Genomic DNA, 21,635 nt, shown 5'->3' with positions numbered 1-21,635 from the left:
ATGTGGCTTTTTGTATTAAACATCCAGCTAAGATGAGAGAATTGTAGTAAAGATAAGGTAGTGATTACAATGGAGGTTTCTGGAGTTAGTGCAGCCTCTCTGCCTCTGCTGGCACCATGGTCCTAGGTGCACTACGGACACAGGAGAGAAGCTAGAGTGAAAGTTGCGGGGGCTGGGGATTTAGCTCAGCGGCATAAGCGCCTGCCTTGCAAGCAGGCAGTCGTGAGTTCGATCCCTGGTACCGATAAAAAGGAAAAAGACAAAAAAAAAAAAAAAAAAAAAAAAAAAAAAGAAAGTTGCTCTTATTTCCCTGAAATCCTGCAAAGTATCTGCTGGATTCTCCTCAAAGAGCTGTTACACATACGCACTTGAACGCAGCACTTCTAAAAGACATAGCTGAAGCCTCGGTAGACACTTTCGTTTTCTGACACAGGATTTCACTATACAGTTTAGGCTAACCTTGCACTCACTACGTAGCCTAGGCTGCCTCGATCTCGCGGCCATCTGGGCCGGTTTTGTTGGTCTTGAGGACAATTCGCCTCGGAAGCAGCCCCACGAGTAGCGTCCGCCGGACACAATCCTGAGTAGATGACAGCGCGGCCGAGGTCCCTCAGGTCATCTTAGCGAATACTGCAGGAAACCAAGCCTCCCGCAGGCTCCCCAATCCAAGGCCGTCGGCATCGCGAGCCGAGGCCCAAGGGATCCAAGCATCTGCCGGGCTTCCCCAGCAGAAGTCTCCACAGTCCATGATCCCCACGCACTAAAGCGCCAGCCCACCGCGGCAAAATCGGCGGGAAGCTCTTGCAGGAGGCCACGCCCACCGGGCCCAGTGGGCGTGGATGCTACAGGCCCCGCCCCAAAGCTCCGCGGCCCCAGGGCAACCGGCACAACACAACAAAATGGCTGCCGTGACGCCGGGCGCCTGAGGGAAGGACTCGCGCGCTTCCGCCTCGCCTCGCCCCGCGGGGCTGCTCGGCTGGGGTCTTAGGCGGTGAGAGCCCGGCCTGTGCGAGGCTGTCCTAAGGCATTCATACCAGGGAGTGGGGGGTGGCGGCAAAGGCGGGAAGGCCTGGCGTGGGGTGGGCCGGCTCGGGATGGATTGCGGTGGGGGCGTGTGCCGGGAATGGGATTGGACGGTACGGGTGGGAGGGCCCGGGCCGGGCTGGGGCGACGCAGAGGTGGGCTGGGCGGAGGACCCGGCCGGCCGGCCGGCGAGTGAGGTGGTGTGGAAGCGGGGAGCGGGGTCCCGCGCAGGGGGCGACGGGAGGAGGGGCCGGCAGTGCTGTGTCGCCTCGCTCGGGCACTGCACGGAGGCGAGACGGCAGGCAGCGTGTCTTTACGCATCTATGAAAGTAATAGCCTGTCACCTCTGAGCATCCAGGTCTCACGTGCAGGTGTATGTATTTTGTGTGTTAACTTATTTAGGACTTTAAAAAAACGTGTGGGAGGTTACCGTCCCTATTTAAAAAGTGATGGCGTTGAGTACTCATTTGGTCATTTGCCACACCGTTTAAGTGAAAAGTCAGGATCTGAATTCAGTCAGTCCCGTTTCAGAATCCAAGCTCTTGATTGCAACAGTACATTAACACTTGTTTTGTAACTGAGGGCAGTAATTCTAATCTTATGCAGCATCTGTGAGCATTTGGTTGATAGTGTCTTTAAGAATGTTTAGCATGATCCCTCAGTCAACAAATACTTGTCTGTTGAAAAACCAAAGTCCCTGCTGTCTTGTGGGTTACAATCTGCTTTGCAACATATATTCTAAAAATATCTGGGAAGAGAGGCCAAAAATTACGTAGTTTCACAAGTAATTAATTCCTGTTGCGGGTTTATAAAAGGGACTGCTTGTGTATGGACCGAGTCCAATAAGGAGATGTAACCCTTTTGTGCATCTTGAGTGTAGCAAAGCCACCTCCTTGATTGTTTTTAGAGTCAAACATAGTTCTTGGCAAGTAAAATTTGCTTCATGACATTGGATAAGTAAATAATAATGGAAAGTGATTGGATTTCGGTTTTCAGATATCTGAGTAGGATGAGAGAAATGAGAGAAAATTAGGGTGTTAACAGGATAGAGAAGGACACGGATAAGGATGTTACAACAGAAAGTCAAGTAGGCAGTTGGGATGTTGAGAAATGGGTGGAAGTTTTAGTGTATTTGAGTAGAGGAATGACTGTAGGTTACAGAGTAATGGAATGAATTAGGAGGTCAGATTATTTGTTGGGATAAAGAAGGATGAGGACTTTAAGACAGGATGGTTATAGAAGGGTTGAGAGATGGTGTTCTAGAACTATAGAGAAATGGGAAAACACAGTGTTAGGGGGATGGGATAGAATTTGTGGGAAACTGGGGTGAAAATGGGATGGGATAAGATGAGAAGGGAAGAGAAGCAAAAGTGAGCAGCCCAGATGGGGAGTTGACTTTAGAAGAGTTGCGTGGGTTAGAGACATTGAAGGGGAATGGAATTCTTCTAATTTGGAATTCTTCTAATGGAATTCTTCTAATCAAATTTGACAAGACTTGAAAACGTTAAGGAATAAGTAGGCAGTCGTGAGTTCGATCCCTGGTACCGATAAAAAGGAAAAAGACAAAAAAAAAAAAAAAGGAATAAGAGTATTTCAGTAGGATATGGGATGAATTAGAATTGGAGGGAAACTACTGAAGTAGTTCGAAGGAAATAGTGAAAGTGAGTGGATATTTATGTAAGATGGTGTTGTGTAGGCAGAGACGGAAGGTTTGGGGAAGAGATCTGCTCATTTGAAGATAGTAAAGAAGACAGAAAGCTACGAAAGGCTGGATAAAGGGGAGTTGGCTAAGTACTGTGCTGTAGGTACATAGATTGTTAGATCAGTGCAAGTACCTGGGTTTATGAGTGGCAGAATAAACAGAGTTGTGTAGCCTGGGCATATCATTCTGATTATCACAATATTGCAAAGCCTTGCTCTTGTGTAAACCATCCTTTAGGCCTTTAAAATGTGCCTCCAGCTCTAGACATCTGTTGCTTGTTTTCTCTATTTTGCTCCTTCAGTCATTCTAGCCCTACCTCAGCTTTCTTCTCTTTTTTTATTGCTTGGTCTTTGTCAGTGTTGGAAACCGCATGTTAGGGTCAGGCTACATCTCCATTTGCCCTTTAAAATTGTTATTCGGGATTTAATATCTACAGTTTGTAGTCCTCGACCTAATGCTAGCCATTCTCAAACACTGAAAATCCTTAGTCTAGTTCACTAGTTCACTGGGTAAACTGTTCTATGTAATATGTTTATTGTTCAAGATTTACAGGAGCTATGGCAACCCAAGAAGAGAATATGGGAATGCATAGTAACTTTGAAATCATCACTTATTTTCTAAATTTCAAGTCATAAGCAAGGAATTTCTCTGAATTTCCAAAGTCCATTGTAACATATTTTATTTAACTCTAAATGATTAGCCTTGGAGATAAAACAGAGAACCTCAGATAGTGGAGGAAGAAACTCTGGATAGTTCATTATTTTTATAGTTTAGAGAGAAGACTAAGATGCAGGACATACAATAATTATATTGCATAAAAAACATACGATGTTTTTTAAAAAACCAAGTTAATCTTTAAAAACTATATTTCTGTAGCATATAGCGTACTATTATTCTATTTTTATATAATCTGTGATGATATGGGATAGATAAGGATATTTAAAAGTAAGACTGGGCCCTGTCCTTTCCCTCTTTTGTTTATTGTTTTCTTATTGGGGATTTTTTTTTTGCCTTTAGGAATATACTGTTTTTCATCTATTACTTCATTTTGCTTATCATTAATTAAAATTTTACTTAAATACATGCCTCTTAGCTCATCTGAAATTTGAATTGTTGTTGTTTAGAAGAATGTTAGATCAGGTTGGCATAGAATTAATAATATTATCGACTTTTTCCAAAGCAGAATAATATAATATTAGACATGAAAGTTTTTATACAGTTTTGAGATGAGGACCAAAACTCTTGTGACCATGACATAAAAAACAGTCATATGAATGATGAGGGGAGGGGATTGATCGTGGTGGTACTGCTGACTCATATGAAAATTACACATGGAAAAAATGAAAGAAAAAGTACAGATATAGATAAATTAGCAATTGTAAAGCAGTGAAGGGAGATATGGTGTGAGGCATTTGGCCATATTGTGATTTTTATCTGTGAAATAATAGTTGACTTTAAAAAGTTGTTTTTTTTTTTTTTCCAAACTACTCATCTGTGTTTGAGTTCAGTGATACTGTCTTTCTTATAGAATTTTCTGGTTTTCATTCATGAATTGTTTTAATAGGGAGGCAGCCTCAAGCCAAATTTGTATTTACATGTGTATTCACATCCATGGGTTGAAAAGTACTTTAACCACTCACCTGTCCAATTTAAGTACAGGATGATCAAAAATTGCATATTTTTTCATTAATTTTTATAAGGTAATATAACAGGAAATATAAAAGTGACAGTTTTATCAAGTTTATTCAAGTACAAGAACTGGCTGGTTGAACTGACACTTGTGTGAATGAAGCTTGGACTAGTATATATCTAAACAAATGTGCTGCTCAAGTAATGCTTAGGGTAAACTGTTAAGTGATTAATTTTATATTTTGCTAACCCTGTTACCAACAATTTATACTTTGTTTTTACTTTTTAAGCAGCAAGAATAGGGTGGATTACAGATACCGAGCAAATATAGGGTCATTATTAATGCTGTCTTACTCAAGAATTGTGTATCTTTCTGGGCCTGGGATGCATCTCTAAATGGTATTTCTGCTTTTATAGAGCTTGTATTCCACTGGATTAACACATTCATGACAAGGCAACACATGCATGACAGTCCCATTGGGAGGTTTGTACCACTGGTATTACATGCATGACTGTCCTGTTGAGCATCCAGGGACTGTCCCAGTGGGATAATCATGTATATACCATTGGTGGTTTAAACTGGTGAGAATGTGTTAATAATGTGATTTGACATAATAATTTGTCTGAGAGAAGAACTTATTTTCCATCTTTCATATTGTTAGCATGTTGACTTATCCAGTCATTTACCATTCTGACCCTTAATTTTCTCTTATTGTCACCAGGCTGGATCTGAGAGTTTCCCAAACTTGACCTATCCTGTTGTAGCAGGCTCTCTGACTCCAGCCACAAGAAAGAATTTTCAGGACATGCCGGAAAGAGACATGAGCAGGGTTTATTAGGCAAAGAGAGAGAATATAATACTCAAGAGAGAGAAGTGAGTGCTCAGAGAAATGAGACACATTTCAGCTTGAATACATTTTTTCTTTTTTCTAGGGACATACATTTTTCTTTTTCCCTAGGGGATGAAAAGCTAGGTGAAAAAGTGCCTACCCCCACCCACCTCAAGGTTACTAGCCTGTGAGCAGGCATTTTTTTACAAATAAATGATTTAAGCATTCATTCTCTGAATTTGCTGAATCTTTTGTTTACTTTCTTAATTGGGCTAATTTATGGTCTGTTAGTAATGGGTCTGGTTGGGGAGAGGAATTGTAGCCTAGGCATGTGATCATGGGACTGGCTTGGGTGACTTCATGTATTCCTAAAAGTTGCAGTCTTCTTACGGAGTACAGTTTTTACTTATGATTTCCTTGTTTCATTTCTGCCTATCTTATATTTTGTCTATCCTATCTCAGGCCTGAGAAAAAAAGTAATTTCACCTGGGTCCCTTTCATCACTAAATGCTTTATTCGGCTCCTTGACCTAAAACTCAATAAAATTGGCTTTGTACATAAGGAATAGTAGACATAGAGTTTGAAGTGATCACATCTTTGTACAGGCTGATACAAACATGCATGAATTTCAGAGGCATGATTTTTAACCAAAAGGAGACATGTAAAAGATGCTGTATAATTTCTTACATAAAGTTTAAAAATAGTGTAATTTAATTTTCCCAGACTCTGGTCTGGGACGTCAGGATATTGATTGATCATGCATGGGACTTAGATACTAGAAAGGGGACATTCTGTTTCTCATTCTGATGTGGATACTGGTTATATAGCTTGCTTCACTGGATAGAAATTCATGAAGTGGTACCCTTAGGATTTGTGGACTTTATGTATCTACACTGCAAGAAAAGCATATATCATCTGAGTATGATGGTACACATCTGTAATCTTAACACTCTGGTAGGCTAAGGCAGGAAGATTGTACATTCAAGTCCACATTGGACAACTTAGCAATTTAGTAAGATCCTGTATCAAAATAAAAAATGAAAAAAAAGAGGCTGCAGTTGTAGCTCAGTGCGAAGGTCCTACATTCAATCCCCAGTGCCCACCCCATAAAACATGTACATACACAGAGAGAGAGAGGGAGAGGGAGAGAGGGAGACGGAAAAGGAGAGAGGGAGGGAGAAAGGGAGAACGAGAGAAAGAACACAGTTCAGTCTGATAAACTGAGAACAAAAATGATGAATAACCTTTCTGACTGGCGCATGTGTAGTATTAGATGCCCTGGAGGTCTCCTTTTCCCATGGCAGGGTGATAAGCAATGACTGAAATAGTATCAGCTTCATCAGTATACAACAATATAGGTCCTGACATCTCTGGCCTCTTAGTTTGCTGCTTTGTAGTCTTATTTGTGTGAACTTCTTAGAGAGAATATAAAAGAATCATCTGTCTTTGAATTGCGAACAACAGTCCAAAGAATGACTCTGACAAGTCCAGCTTGGCAAATAAATGAGTTTATGAGGGGTTTCTTACAAAGAGGTGGATGACTAGCCTGTAGCACTACTTAAGTCACCAATCCCCATATGTTACACTATTGGTTTTATAGGACTACAATTACAACAACAAAAGCAAGGTCAAAAGTAAGAAGGGTCCTGGGGAAAGTTGTGTGTACTTTGCTCACTTCCATCCTTATCAGGAAACTGCCAATCTCAGCAAGTACTATCTAGTTGCAGTGGATCCTTGGTCTGTGGTCTGTCTGGCACACAGCCAAGGCAATTGCAAGGAGACCCACTGGGCTGCTTGATGAGGGGAGGGAATCACAAGATAGAGTTCCTTTGGCTAGGGTTTAGAGGACAATTCTCATTGCAGCACTAGAAATAACTTAATCACTCTAGATGAATGAATCTTGCTAAATATCGTAAAACTCTTGCAGATTTTAATGGTCACCTGGCTGTATTCTTGCAATGAAGAAGGGTTCTCTACATCTAAAGTTCTCCAAAACAAACATGTCACTGTCGTCTCACTCTCCAAGTCCATCATCTCTTATGTCCAATATGAGATCTAGGTCACTTTCACCTTTAATTGGATCTGGGATTCTATCTTTGCATTCTGAAGAACAGTGGTGTGAGGATGTCAAATGTACAAGCAACAACAATGTGCTTTTGGACAGTCAAGACCAGAAAGGTATTGCTTTTTAACCTAATAATTTGTCTGACCACATATGCTTAGGTAGAAGTGGAAAATATTAAGCTTATATTTTTGGTCCTAATGTAACACCCATCCTGATACTATCTAGAAATGATGTTTTTATTTGAAAGAAATTATGTAAGAACAGATGACTAAGGCTTTTGGGTAAGAGTGAAGATGTTTGAACCAATTAGGGGAAGGAGTTTCCAGAAAGAGGAATCTTCATTTCCTCTGGAAGTTGTAAGATCTTATGCAAATACTTCTTTATAAACTAGAATATTAATAATTTCTATATCAAGGTTTATATAAAAATTAAAAATTTTAAGTGGCAAAAATTTAGCACAAAGCTTGGGATACAGCTAAATGTATACAATATAACATTATTATGAAGTACTGTGCAGCAAAATATTAGTAAGGTTTGTAATTATAAGTAGGTAACTTTTTTTATATTTGTATGGATGAACCTTTTTGTTGTACAGTATCAAAAAAGATTTTTATGTATTCTTGTTTCCTTCTACTGATAAATATCTTTCTATAATTTCAGCACCTGATTCACGAGTAGGAATCCGATATATTACAGAGGCCCTCATAACAAAACTCACTAAACAGGACAATTTGGCCTTGGTAAAATCGCTGAACCTTTCACTTTCTAAAGATGGCGGCAAGAAATTCAGGGTAGGTTTCCAACAATTTCTGAGTATACACATTGATTTTAATTTTCTTGTACTTTAAAAGTACAAGAAAAAACCAAAAAAGAAGAAAACCAAAAGAGAAGAAAAGAAGACTTTGATCTTATTCTATGTTACCTAATTTGTAGTAGATTTTTTATTATTTCCAGTGGAAGAATATCTCCAAATTCATAATTCCCTATTAGTATTCTTTATATTATTGATTATCTCTAGAAAAGAGATTGATAAGCTACAGCTTCCAGGTAAGATTGGTTTACAACTGAAGCCTTATTGGAACATAGCCATATTTATTTATTTATTGTCTATGACTGTGCCCAATGGTGGAAAAGCTTAGTAATTGTCACAGAGACTATATGGTTCACAAAGCCAAAAATATTTATTGTTTGGCTTCTACACACAAAGTTTGCTATCCTTGTGTAGAGTGTTCATTACTTCATAATTATACAACACGGATGCACTGTAATAGCTTAGTTTTTTAATTGAACAAAAAACCTAGATCCTATTACCTTATTCACAAAAATTAATCTCAGGAATGGGAAGAGATAAATAAAAATCGAACAAGAGAACTAACCAACAGAAAATACTATAAAAGTATTAAGAAAGAATATAGAATATTTTAAAAATACTATAGTAGAGAAGGCTCTCCTTAGCAAATACTAACCCCTAGTACCACAAGGAAAAATACTGATAAATTTAACCTACATAAACATTGAAAAGTTGTATTTAATGAAAGATGTATACAATTCAGTAATAGCAGGAGAGAGCACAATGAAATGTGCAGCAGACATGAATGTGCATCTCAAACAGTACTGTAAATGATCAGTATTAACATGAAAATGTGTTCATTAATATCAAAAAATGTGAAAACAATAGTTTGAGAATAATTTTCATCTTGTGCATCTAATGGATAAATTTAAGATAATTATTTCAGTCATCAAAAAGGGATGGGAAATGTGTAGTTTCACCGGGGGTTTAGTTCTGTGGCATAAGTGCCTACCTGGCAAGCATGAGGTTGTAAATTTGATTCCAGGTATCCAAAGGGGGAAAAAAAAAGGATAGTCTCATGTTCTTGTGGACATGTAAATTGATACAGCATTTTAGGTAGGTGGTTGTGTTTATCAGAATTTTAAATATGCTTATTCTTTAATCTAGTAATTGTTTATGCTTTCTGAATTTATGTGACTTATCCAGAAATTGTATTCCTTGATATCTGTCCTACAGTTAGTATTTGTACATGTATACAAAAGTCTCACTATGATATTTTTTATTAAGCATTATTTAAATAGAAAAGCTAGGAATGGGCTGAGAGTTTAGCTCAGTGGCACAAGCACCTGCCTAGCAAGTATGAAGTTGTGAATTTGATTCCAGGTATCCAAAGGGGGAAAAAAAAAAGGGATAGTCTCATGTTCTTGTGGACATGTAAATTGATACAGCATTTTAGGTAGGTGGTTGTGTTTATCAGAATTTTAAATGTGCTTATTCTTTCATCTAGTAATTAAGTTTATGTTTTCTGAATTTATGTGACTTTCCCAGAAATTATATTCCTTGATATCTGTCCTACAGTTAGTATTTGTACATGTATACAAAAGTCTCACTATGATATTTTTTATTAAGGATTAGATTTAAGTAGAAAAGCTGGGAATGGGCTGGGAGTTTAGCTCAGTGGCACAAGCACCTGCCTGGCAAGTATGAGGTTATGAATTCAATTCCTGGTATTAAAAAAAAGAAAGAAAATACAAGCTGGGATTAATTAAATGTCAATAAGAGATTGATTTTTCAGTGTGATTTAGAGCTCAGTGTATGAAGATGGAAAAATGTCTACAGTTATTTCAGAGAAAATAAATGCTAAACCATTTTACTTAGCATGTCTCAAAATATTTTCCAAAATTGTTTATATGTGATGAAATTGAACAAAAACAGCTGGGTGCTGTATACACCAATGTGTTCACAAGGAGCAGTGTAATTTTACAGAGTGGTATTTGGTAAGAGAATGTGGAAACTTGAGTGTTTTTGTTTTGTTTGAAATTTTTTGCTGGCATACATTTAGGCCTTTGTATAATTAAAAGAAAAAAAGGAAACATGCTGGTGTTTTAAAAGTTGCAAAAGGGAAATGTCAAATTAATAAATACTTAACTGTGTGCTATTATATGCCAGGCTTATGTCAGACTGTGGAGGTAGATACAAAGATAAATAAGTTTAGCTTCCAATCTGTGGGCATTTGGGGCTTGATGAAAAGACACCAAGGACTAAGAGGAGAATCAGAGAACATGCACAGGTAAGGCCAATCCCATGAAAAAGCCTGGAGGAGCTCTTGGACCAGAATATCCCAAAGCATGATGAGAGAAGGATGAAGAGAAGGGGAAATTCAGGCAGAAATAGAGGATGAAAGAATGTCACAGGATAGTCAAATAAAACAAAATGGAAATCAGTGGGTTTGGCAGTTTAAAAAGTATTTCTTGTTTCTCAAACTCACCAAGTTCATTTTGTTAGGGCCTGTTGTAGTTAGGGGTTGTTCGGAGGACAAAATCAGGACTTGGAATTTATAATATTATTTTATGATGGTCACTGAGAGTTAACACAGGTGTGGGAAATCTCCACAACACCAAAGACACAGAATATTTAGCCAAGGGCCTGAATCCTACAGTAATGTCCCACATGAGTCCAGATGAAAACCCAGAGACCATGACAGTGCCTCCCACGAGTCCAGCTGAAGGTCTAGGGTCCAGAAAAAGAACTCACACCAGTCTGTTTTACAGATCCGTACTAGGAAGGCCCTAAGGTCAGCAGTGGAACCTAGAAAGTCTATGACAGTGGGGTGAAGGAGTTGTGCTAGTAGGTTGAGGGTTCTGCACTGGACCCAAGAAGTCATACTAATAATAAAGACCAGGACTGTCCTGAAAAGCACCACAGCCATCCTCAGTGACACAGAGGCCCTGAGCTCCTCTGACAATAAGCACATTCGAGTACATGCCAGGAAGCCAGCATGACGAGTTCATCCTGGAGATTAAGCAGCACATGTCTTCTCCAGAGACAGAAAGCAATGCTCGATGTGAGGACTATAGCTTCTCCAGGAGAACTAATGGCTCAAACAGCAACATGTAGGAGAACCCACAATGCCTCAACGCCTTAATGCCTCAAACACCTTTCTTCTCCTTCTCCATGTCTCTATTTATGCGGGCAACTTTCCTCAGGTGAAACATCTATGCTCAGCACCATGGTGATTTAATTTCGCTGGCGTTAAGTTGACCACCAGTTTTTAATCTGTAATAGTCCACCCCTGATCAACTTAATAACCACACACATTTCCTTAAACTAGTCTTCAGTCTTCAGATTTGTAACAGTTAACATATCTCGATCTACTCAAATTTACATTAATACAACAGTTACATATATACAATTCTTTTTACATTTATTCCTGCACCAAAAACAAAATATTTAAAGGCTGACCAAGGTTCAACATTAAAGCACAATTCTTTGACTAATTAACTTGGTTACAAACATACAAAACAACATTAAAATCAAACTAAAAGAACAATTACAATCACAGTCCTTGCTTCTCATTAACTTCTAACGTGCATGGCAAGACTAAAATAGAAGAATCTCCTGCAATTAAAATATACTCTTCATTTTTCCTTTGTCCTGTTCTTCTCAACAACCATGTTTTCTGTTTCATCTTTGCAACCCACAGTTCCACTGGAGTCTTCTTCGCCCAGTGTTTTAATTACTCTACTGGCTCTTTGTTCTAAATTTTCAACATAGATCTGGTCAAAAGTTCTCAGAAGTAACTGTGCTACCATCTCAACAGTAGACTGCACTGAAATTTTTCTGCCACCTGATAATATCTCTAAATACAAACAAAATGAAGACCAACTTTCAGCCAAAGCACAATATACCTGAACTCCAGCAGCCAGTGCAGTCTTTTTCAACAGAAGCGTTCTGAGCTTTATCTTAACTGGCAGCATTTCTCTCAGTACTCTGATTTTTCAGTTTCTGACCAGAGTCTCCAATATAATTTAAAGCGTACAGGGGCTGTCTTTTTGGCCAGTTTCTCAAAAACTTTCCAACTTAATTTCCAAGGCTGTTAAGTCACATGGCCAAGCTACAATGCAGCAATGACCCCACTCTCCTGGTACCAATTTCTGTATTAAGGTTTTACTAGAGAAAACAACACGAGATATACAAATGTATAAGAAATGACAAGATTGGCTTATGGTGGTCAGTCAAGAGTTGGATGAGGAAGCATGCAGAGGGTGTCTACAGACTGGGGTCCAGAGGATTCAAACCGAGGTCTGGAGTTTACCCTGGTGTCTTGTGCAAGTCCACATCAGCAGGCTGATGGGTCTGCGACAGAAAGCTAAAGGCTCTATGATGGAAGGCTGAAGAGTCTACATTAGAAGCCAGGAGAGGATGTCCAAAGGTGAAGACTGGAGCTTCTCCAAAGAATGGAATGCATTCCTCCTATGTCCTTCCTCTTTTCCTTTTATACCTCCAGATGATGAGCCACCTTAAGGTAGATCTTCTACATCTTTGGATGTAGAGTTTGCTAAACCCATTTAGTTAAGCTTCTAAATGTCTCAAATTGACATAATCAATCAACCACTACAGGGCCCCTGCATTTTTTTCCTCAGCTTGATATTATCTGTCCACAGATGTTCATCCAACTGGCTTCTTGTTATTAAGATAATCATAATTACTTCTCTTCATTTAATCAAGAAATATTTATTTAGCATTTCTGTATCCCAAGCAGTGGTGCTGCAGCAGTGTATAGATACAATCTGCCTTGCATTTTGTCGCAAGATGATATCATTTTGTTAATTCTGTCTAATGTCTGAATATCTTGCTTGCTTATTTGCTTATTGTCTGTCTCTGCAAATGAGAACAAAAATCTGGTTTTCCTTATTCACCACTATATTTTGTATACCTACTACAGCTCCTGGCACATAATCCATGTTGATAAGTATTTGTGGAATGGATGAATGAATGATAATTTTGGAGAGGATTATTTGAATACATTGATGTGGTAGACGATATATTGACTGAACAGGAGAGGGAGAAGCACAGAAAAAATTATGTAGAGGAAATGATAGTCGGAGAAATCTTATTTGATAGTTTGAGCTGCTTAGTATGTAGATGTTATTGTCCACTGTGAAATAAGGTTTGGTGACTTGAGAAGAGTTGTTCCTTGTCAAGGAGAGCTGCACTAGAATTTTCTCAGAAAGCAGTAGAAGTTTATTATTCTTGGATGGCTAATCATAACAGCCCATGATATACGTACTTAAGTGTGGTGCTTTTATGTCAAGGTATCTGTTGTGTAAAATGTTTACTCATTTGTTTCTGAGCAGTATATTGAGAATTTGGAAAAATGTATTAAGCTTGAAGTGCTGAATCTCAGCTATAACCTAATTCAGAAGATTGAGAAGTTGGACAAGCTGTTAAAATTACGAGAACTCAACTTATCATACAACAAAATCAGGTGAGTAATACTTTAGGGAGCATTACAAGGTCTCTTTTATTAGGGAGTTGTCTAGTACTGACTCTATTGTGAAGGAGTCTTTTGAAAAGCAGATGTTTTGATCCTTATCCATTGATAGGCTAGCCCTTCACATGTGATAACTATCTTTATGTTTTGGCCTTACTTACAAACAGTAATACTTTTTTTCAAGCTTACTGAAGATGCAGTTTTGTTTTTTTGAGTACCAAGTTTTATCTTAATTCTATTTTTAGCAGAAATTTTCCCCAAATGTCTTAAGACTCATTGCTTTATTGTGTAAAGAACATTGATGTGAAGTAAAATGTTTAAGCCTGCCATTTTGATCTCAATGATATTCCGACTTGCTTGATATTTATTGAGATTCTTTCTCATTTATGTAAGAAATATGCTGCTAGTCTTGTTTCAGATTTATTATAGACAAAACGATGAATAGTCAGATCTTGAAAATCTTTTTGTTTTGTTTTTGTCTTTTTGCAGTTAGGGTTTAAACCCTGGGCCTCCTATATGCTAAATGTGTAGCTTATCTTTGAGCTATACCTGTTGTGGCCAATCTTAGAAATATTACATTATGTATATGCTTCCCCTGCAGTAAGACTTGATGAATATGATGGCAAACAAATCAAAACCAAACAACTAGTAGTTGCAGAAATTCTAATGAGACAAAAATGAAATGGAAATAAAATGTAATTTATCAAAATTATAAGATTTGTATAAAAAAGAATGAATCCTGATGAAAATAATTTTAGTAATATAAAAATGAAAATAGAGAAACTTAGAAATTTTGCCCTATGTGGAAAATTGATCAAGAAATTAACAATTAAGTTGCTAATAACTTCAAAAAATTGTAATCACTAAATTTATCAATATGGGTGATAAACATATTAATTGAAATATTCTGATTAAAATATTTGTACTGATAAGTACAGTATCATTTGAAGGCCTTCCATATCCTGCTACTACAATTAATATTTCTGAGATAATCTTGGGCAGGACTGTAGGACATAGCACAGCATGTGCTGTTGAATTTTCTAGTTTCCCTTGGCTGTCTGCTAGTACCTTTCACAGTAGCAGGAAGATTGCTGTAGAGTACTCATCTGTGTTATGTGGTTTTACACTCTAATAATAACATTGTTGCAATTACTTGGCTTAGTGATAAAGGGTTGGCAGTTTACTTGTGATGGTAAATTTGTTTTTAGCTACTTTATTCTCATTTATGAGAATGGTTGACATATGAAAGTTGCAAAAACTAACCCTACATGGAACCATGGCTATTAAAATGAGAATGGAAGGACTTCATCATTATATTTCATTAAGTTTGACTTTTGTCCTTTGATTTCTAGCAAAATCGAAGGCATAGAAAATCTCTGTAATCTGCAAAAGCTAAACCTTGCAGGAAATGAAATTGAGCATATTCCCATGTGGCTAGGGAAGAAATTGAAATCTTTAAGAATCCTCAATCTAAAAGGCAACAAAATATCATCGGTAAGTTATTCAAAATAGCAAGGATTTGTTTTTCAATTTTAAGGTTTATTGATTGAAAAACCTGTTTTTCTTTTTTTTATATGGGATATCTTGTTAGTTGTTTGACCAAAGGCCAAATTCCAGTAAAACCTAGGATTTTCTATAGTAATTAAATACAGGCAGTTCTCATATTGATAGATTCCATAATAACTAAAAGTTGATCTCTTAGCATTTTCACATTTATCGTTTTAGAGTTCTTATTACTATTTTACAAGTAAAGTCTCAGAGAGGTCAAGTCTCTTATACAAAGCTACAACTTGTACCATGTTACTGAGTGGAGAGTAGAGTTCTTTTTCCAGGCAAAATTACTGTACAGTAAAGTTCTCAGACTTTTGAATTAATCTTGATTATAGCACCAAGTATTAAAGGAGGTTGGTCACTAGCTTTTTATAGTAGAGCAATTTTGTTATCATATAATTGGTTAATAATATATATTTTTCTCTGAAGTTTAATTTATGATTTTTTCCTGATATTTATTTACAGTTAGTTGTTCAGTAATTTTCTAAGTAAATACATTTATATATTTTTTAATGTATATTAAAATTGGACAAATCATGCTTTAATTTAATAAACATTAGTCATAGAAAGGAAATTGAAGATGTAACTTCAACTATGGCTTAGACTTGCCTTCTTTGGCTTTATCTTTGTGAAACTCACTTTTTAAACTGAAGTACAACAAATAATTTGTTTTCTTTCTCCTTTGCCAGGAGTATTATAAGGCTCAGATTGAATGATATGTATGAAAATACATTTTTTTTATTATTATTATCGGTACCAGGGATCGAACTCATGACCGCCTGCTTGCAAGGCAGGTGCTTATGCCGCTGAGCTAAATCCCCAGCCCCTGAAAATACTTTTAAAACTTTAAAATATTATTAAGTGTAAGGCTATATTTTTAAACTTCCACTCGTGGGCCCAATAATAGGAAGCAGTATTTAATTAATGCTGTATTATAAGCAGTATCTATACTTTTTGTTTCATATTCATAAAGTTTTGACAAGAAACTCTATATTCTTTCACCATGAGAGCCCCCGAGTGTCAGTGCCCAAGCCTCATGTCATGCACAGAATCATCTTGCAGTGCTTGAAGCTTATGGGCCTGATGGGAGGAGGTAGCTTTGAGCCTAACATTTGCCACAAATATTCCTCAAAGGTGTAATTGATCCTTAGTAGTTGATCTTTAAGTAGTACTCAGTGTGAGCTGAGTAACAAAAGAGTCATTTAAGAACTACTTACTTATTTATGATGTTCTCATCCCAGTTTATATTTGACACTGGCATCATTAAGACTGATGGATATTTACTTGGGAAAAAAGGATTATTTGTATTATAGTAGTTTGTTTAACTCATTTATTGAAAGATTTACTGAAATCTTTTACAATCTTTTAGTTCTCAGTTTGTGCAATCAATATTAGAAGACAATAAATATAGAGTGACAAAGGCTTGGGGCCAGGGACATGGCTCAAAGACACAGGCACCTTCCTGGCAAGCACAAGGTCCTGTGTTCAATTTCCAGTACCAAAAAAAAAAAAAAAAGTGATAAAGGATTTAACTCAAATCCTGTTTCCTTTTACTCTGAGGCTCTGAGCTCAGACATGCCACCTACCCTTTTTGAACCTCACTTTCTTAACTATAAAATTAAGATGATATTTTTATTATAAGTGGTTGTGAGAAGTCACAAATCAAATGATACTAAAAATGCTTAACACTGCATACTCATTTGTCCTCTTTCCATTCCTCCCTCATATCACTACTTTTGAGTAATGGTTTTCATGAATGGTTTCTTGCCATGTTTAGAGCATTTTCCTTGATTTATCCCTTTCTTTAGGTAGTGTATCATTTTTAAGGTGAATTATACCAATACTACTATCATATCATTTCAGCTCCAGGATATAAGCAAGTTGAAACCACTTCAAGATTTGACTGCCTTGATCCTAGTTGAAAATCCAATTGTGGCCCTTCCTCATTACCTCCAGTTTATCATTTTCCATCTCCGTTCACTGGAAAGTTTGGAAGGTCAGCCAGTAACTACTCAGGATCGACAGGAAGCTTTTGAGAGATTCAGTTTAGGTAAGATTACACTTAAAAAAAATCTAAATTTGAATGAGAAAGGCATTTATTGTCAGAAATTATCTAGGAAAAATATATTGTACCATAAGCTTAATAATGCTATAAAAATTTTCAAGGAAATTGATACTATAAATCAATTAGAAAGTTAAGTATTTACTAAATATATTGTACATCAAGTACTGCACATGGCACTAAGAAAATAGTAAGCAAGAGATGGTGCTGGCCTTCATGCAGCCTATGTTTTTATGGAAAGGACAAACAAAAAGCAAGTAAACCAAGCTGAAGCAACAGAGGAGAGCCCTCTTTGTGGTGTGATGTAAAGGAATGGCTCTCTAAGCAAGTGACATTTAAGTTGAAGGCAGAAAAAAGAAAGGATTAGTCCTATAGAGAACGACATTGAGGAACAGGGAGCAGTCTTCAAATGAAGATTATAAAGACCCTGCTGAGTTCAAGGAACTGAAAGATCAGTATGACCAAAGGGAAGCACAAGAATAATTTTGGAGATAGGAAGCTTTAAAGTAGAACAGAGTCCTGGGGTTTGGATTTTATTCCAGAGGCTATGTAAAGCTATTAACATGATGCCATTTATAAATTAAGGGGACCATTTTTTGATTTAGAGTGGACACAGTGACTGGGACTAGCACAAAGTAGTGATGAAGGAACCTTTTAGAGACCATAATCGTAATCCAGGCTAGAGTAACCTATACTTCAGTTTTAGATGTGGAAATGAAAACTAGGTGGTTAAAGTTGGAAGATACAATCAGCAGCACTTTCTGTAGAACTGAATAATTTCTAGGATTCTAGCTTAAATTACTAGTAGATGATATAATTTATAAAAATGGGAGAATTCAGGGTTATTTTATTTTTTGAAACAGGTTCTTACTAGGTAGTTTAAGCTGGGCTTTACTCATTGCATAGTCCAGACTGGTCTTGAACTTAGTATACTCCCCCTACCTCTGCCTCCAGAGTGGTGGGATAACAGGTGGGTATCACTATACCCACAACGTAAAGAGTTGGGGGGCGGGGGAATACTGAGTTTGAACATGTGAAACAGCCAAGTAGTGAGAAATGTTAAGTCTGGTGTTCAGTGAGATCTGGACTGGAAATACAGGTTTCACATCCCCATCTGAAAATCTAAAATTCAGAAATGCTTCACAATCCGAAACCTTTTGAGTGCTGACAAGTAGAAAATTCCATACCTGACCTCATGTGATAGGCCACAGTTGAAATAAAGACACACTAAAAAATAGAATAGAATTACTTTCAGGATATGTGAGTATGCAAAGTATATAATGAAATATTAATTAATTTTGTATTTATAAAGGTGTAAGTCCAGTGCCCAAGAGATCTCATCATGTAAATGCAGATATTGTGAAATCTGGAAAAAACAAAACTACTGTGAAATCTGAAAAACTTTTGGTCCCAGACATTTTGATGTATTCAACTTGTATCAATTTGAGAATTAACAGCATACAAATAATATATAATTCCTTGGGAGTCAATTTGCTCATTCAGGAAAGGAGTGGGAAGAGGAAGACGGGCAGCCTGCTAAGGAAATGGAAATAGGCCAGCAAGGTAGGGGAAACTCAGGAAATAATTAGTTATGAAAATGCAGAGAGGAAGTAGTCAGTCATACTGAATGTTGCTGAGATCAGAAAGAAGGTGCATGCAGGAAGTGTTTTAGGTTGGCACCTTGTGATGATCTTTATGGGAGCAGTTAAGAAGAGGTAGAGATAAATGCTGACTCCTAACGAATTGGAGATGGCAGAGAGACATTTGGCTGAAGATTTGAAATTTCCTCCTACAATTTCTTTGCTTTGATACTTAATAAAATATGTTTTTTAAAAAGTTTAAAAATTTAAAAAAAATCACCAGTAGTTGTCAGAAGAGGAAGTGGCCAGAACAAAGTGCAGTAAGTCAATACTGAAAAAAACAAACAACCAATATATCCAGGAGCAGTGGGAGTGGAAGGACAAATCATGTTTCAGTGCTCTTGCTCCATGGAAATTCAAGAGAATGAGACTAGAGAAAACAAGAGAGATCATCCCTTGGCAGGAGGAACACTTTCTGTAAAAGGAGAAGAGATCTGTTACGCTACGAGGTATAGGTAATTTTATTGCTGGTGTTGGGAAAATAAGAATTCCTGCTGAGGTCTGTTTTTTCAATGTGGTCATCAGCTGGGAAGAAGACTACATTTGAATATAAGGAGATTTGAGGAAAAATTGGAGTATTGGAAACAATGACTTTTAGAGTGTCAGGTAATGAACCTATATGCTCAATCATTTGAAATTGACTTAGTCTGTTCTTGACTATTAAAAATAACAATTTCATATAATTTGATTCAACACTGGAGAATCATGGTTAATTTTTATTAACTTAGAATCCCCAAAACTCTATAGTTTTCATTGTGAAGTTTATGTTTTGGAGTCATTAAAAGTATAAATAATGCATAGAAAGTCATCATATAAATGCAGTATTGTGGGAAATATGTAAAGAACACATTAATCAGTGTATTTACATATTAATTAGGAGTCTTTAATGTGCTGGCTTATAGGATCCAGTGGTGAACCAGATTGATGCAGTTTCTGCTTTAATGAAGCTTTAATGAGGAAAGCAGCCAGCTAGGTTATTTGATTACATTTTATGCCTTCCTGTGTGACAAAGGTCAGAGCACAAGTGCACAGTGACAAGGTAGATCTCTATGAAGGATCTAACTTGTGGAGAAGATTGAGCTGGGACAGGCTTCTCAAAATGATTTTTAAAGTTTAAGACCTAAACCAGGCATGATGGTGTAAGCCTATAATTGCAGTACTAGTGAGGTTTAGGCAGAAGGGTTGCCATAAATTCAAGCCAGACTGAACTACAGTGAGACCGTATCTCAAAAACAACACAAAACAAGTTTTTACCTTAAGACCTAGAATATGCACAATGGTCCTTAGGGGATATATGACAGCAGTTCTAGGGAAAGGTTATGATAAGTCCTGCAAATCTAAAGAACCTGAGTCATTTCAGGAAAGTTGCAGGGTCGTGTGTATAGATGAGAAGGGCTGCCAGTTCTTTGTATAAGCCCTTGATGTATAATTACTAAAATCAAATACAGTGGTGCATTGTTATAGGGAATTGGAAAAACTCTTCATCAGCACACTAAATACAAAGAAGTATTATCTTTTAAAACTGTCATCCAAATAATACTTTTAAGTAAAAAATACAATGATAAACTGTTATTTTATCAACAGAAGAGGTAGAAAGACTGGAAAGAGACCTGGAGAAGAAGATGATAGAAACTGAAGAGCTTAAGAATATACAGAAAAGGTTCCTTGAGGAAATTAAAAATCAAGATAAACTAAACAAATCATTAAAAGAGGAAGCCATGTTACAGAAACAGAGCTGTGAAGAGCTAGAAAATGACCTAAACACAAAAAATGAATTGGTAAGTCTGTGTTTTAATCTGTGGTTGGCTCTATTCTCTTAACATAGAGAGTGCTTTACCCTTGGGTCTAAAAATACAACTTCCTGACCATAGTTTGGGGAGGATGTGATTTAACAGAAATACGTGCAAAAGGCTTCATGAATTGTAGTTGACTGTGCACTGTATAATGTGGGTTACCCGGAGACCGCTTTCTGGAGTCGCATTTTGTGAAATATGCTGTCCAGTACAGAGGAGTATACTCTTTGATACAACTCACACTATGAGAAGTTGCTAAGTCTTCCCTAGATATTTGTATTTTTTTTCTTTCCCCTCTCCTAGATGCTGTTGCTTCCTGCTTCATCTTTCTCTCTGCCTGTCCCCTGTCCCACCAGTGTGTGTATTTTTTAAAATAACAACATTTTCGTGTCTGGGGATTTAGCTCAGCAGCATAAGTGCCTGCCTGGCAAGCGCGCGGTCAAGAGTTCAATCCTGGTACCGCAAAAAAAAAAAAAAAAAAAAAAAAAAAGAGCAAATAGAATCATAAGAAAACAGTACTTACTTAGTAATAAAAAATTGCTAACAACTAAAATGTGACAATTAGAATATGTTTGCTTTCACTGAAACAAGCAGAGGCTGATCATATTCTCAGGTTTGGGGGAAAGATGAAGAATGTTAGATAGGAAGACCGACCAAAAGATCTTTTAAAAGCCCTTTTTAACCCAGAATAATTTTGTAAAATTATTAGACTGTTTTCTATGAAGGAAAAAATAATCATTGGTATCTACCTTTTTAAGTAATTCCTCATTCTAATTGTGGATAATTTAGAGAATTATATTTATCAAGTGCATGATGAAATCCTAGATATGATTATCCTTTTTTCATCTCCCCAAGGTTGCCATTTTGGCCTAATCAATTTGTTAACAAGAAATATTCTGCCTAATCGCTTACTTTTTTTTTAAGACCGAGAAAGAGTGTTCCCTTTTCTGTGTGGGACAGGAAGTTGTAAGTTGAAATATAAATTCTCATCTACTTCTTTCTTGAACTTTTCTTTGCCTGAGAAAAGGGGATGTGATGGAAAGCTAGGACAGCTTC

The 21,635-nt window shown here is 37.1% G+C and overlaps 1 protein-coding gene across 2 annotated transcripts in view; it reads left to right on the top strand.

Moving 5' to 3' along the window:
* Positions 1-861: 861 nt before the first annotated feature.
* Positions 862-21,635, top strand: part of Cntrl (centriolin) — a 77,654-nt gene continuing 56,880 nt past the window's right edge. For both annotated transcript variants that reach the window (XM_003479133.5, XM_063259761.1), the window contains exons 1-7: positions 862-991; positions 7,112-7,362; positions 7,910-8,040; positions 13,397-13,527; positions 14,886-15,027; positions 16,948-17,134; positions 20,371-20,564. In XM_003479133.5, coding sequence (XP_003479181.1) covers positions 7,143-7,362; positions 7,910-8,040; positions 13,397-13,527; positions 14,886-15,027; positions 16,948-17,134; positions 20,371-20,564 — 1,005 coding nt within the window. In that variant the 5' untranslated portion in view covers positions 862-991; positions 7,112-7,142. The remainder of the gene's footprint in view (positions 992-7,111; positions 7,363-7,909; positions 8,041-13,396; positions 13,528-14,885; positions 15,028-16,947; positions 17,135-20,370; positions 20,565-21,635) is intronic.

This window comes from Cavia porcellus, unplaced genomic scaffold (assembly GCF_034190915.1).
Source record: "Cavia porcellus strain 051 isolate PalLab524CR breed Dunkin Hartley unplaced genomic scaffold, mCavPor4.1 scaffold_1, whole genome shotgun sequence".
Taxonomy (NCBI): Eukaryota; Metazoa; Chordata; class Mammalia; order Rodentia; family Caviidae; genus Cavia; species Cavia porcellus.
This window is presented reverse-complemented; position numbering and strand designations above follow the sequence as displayed.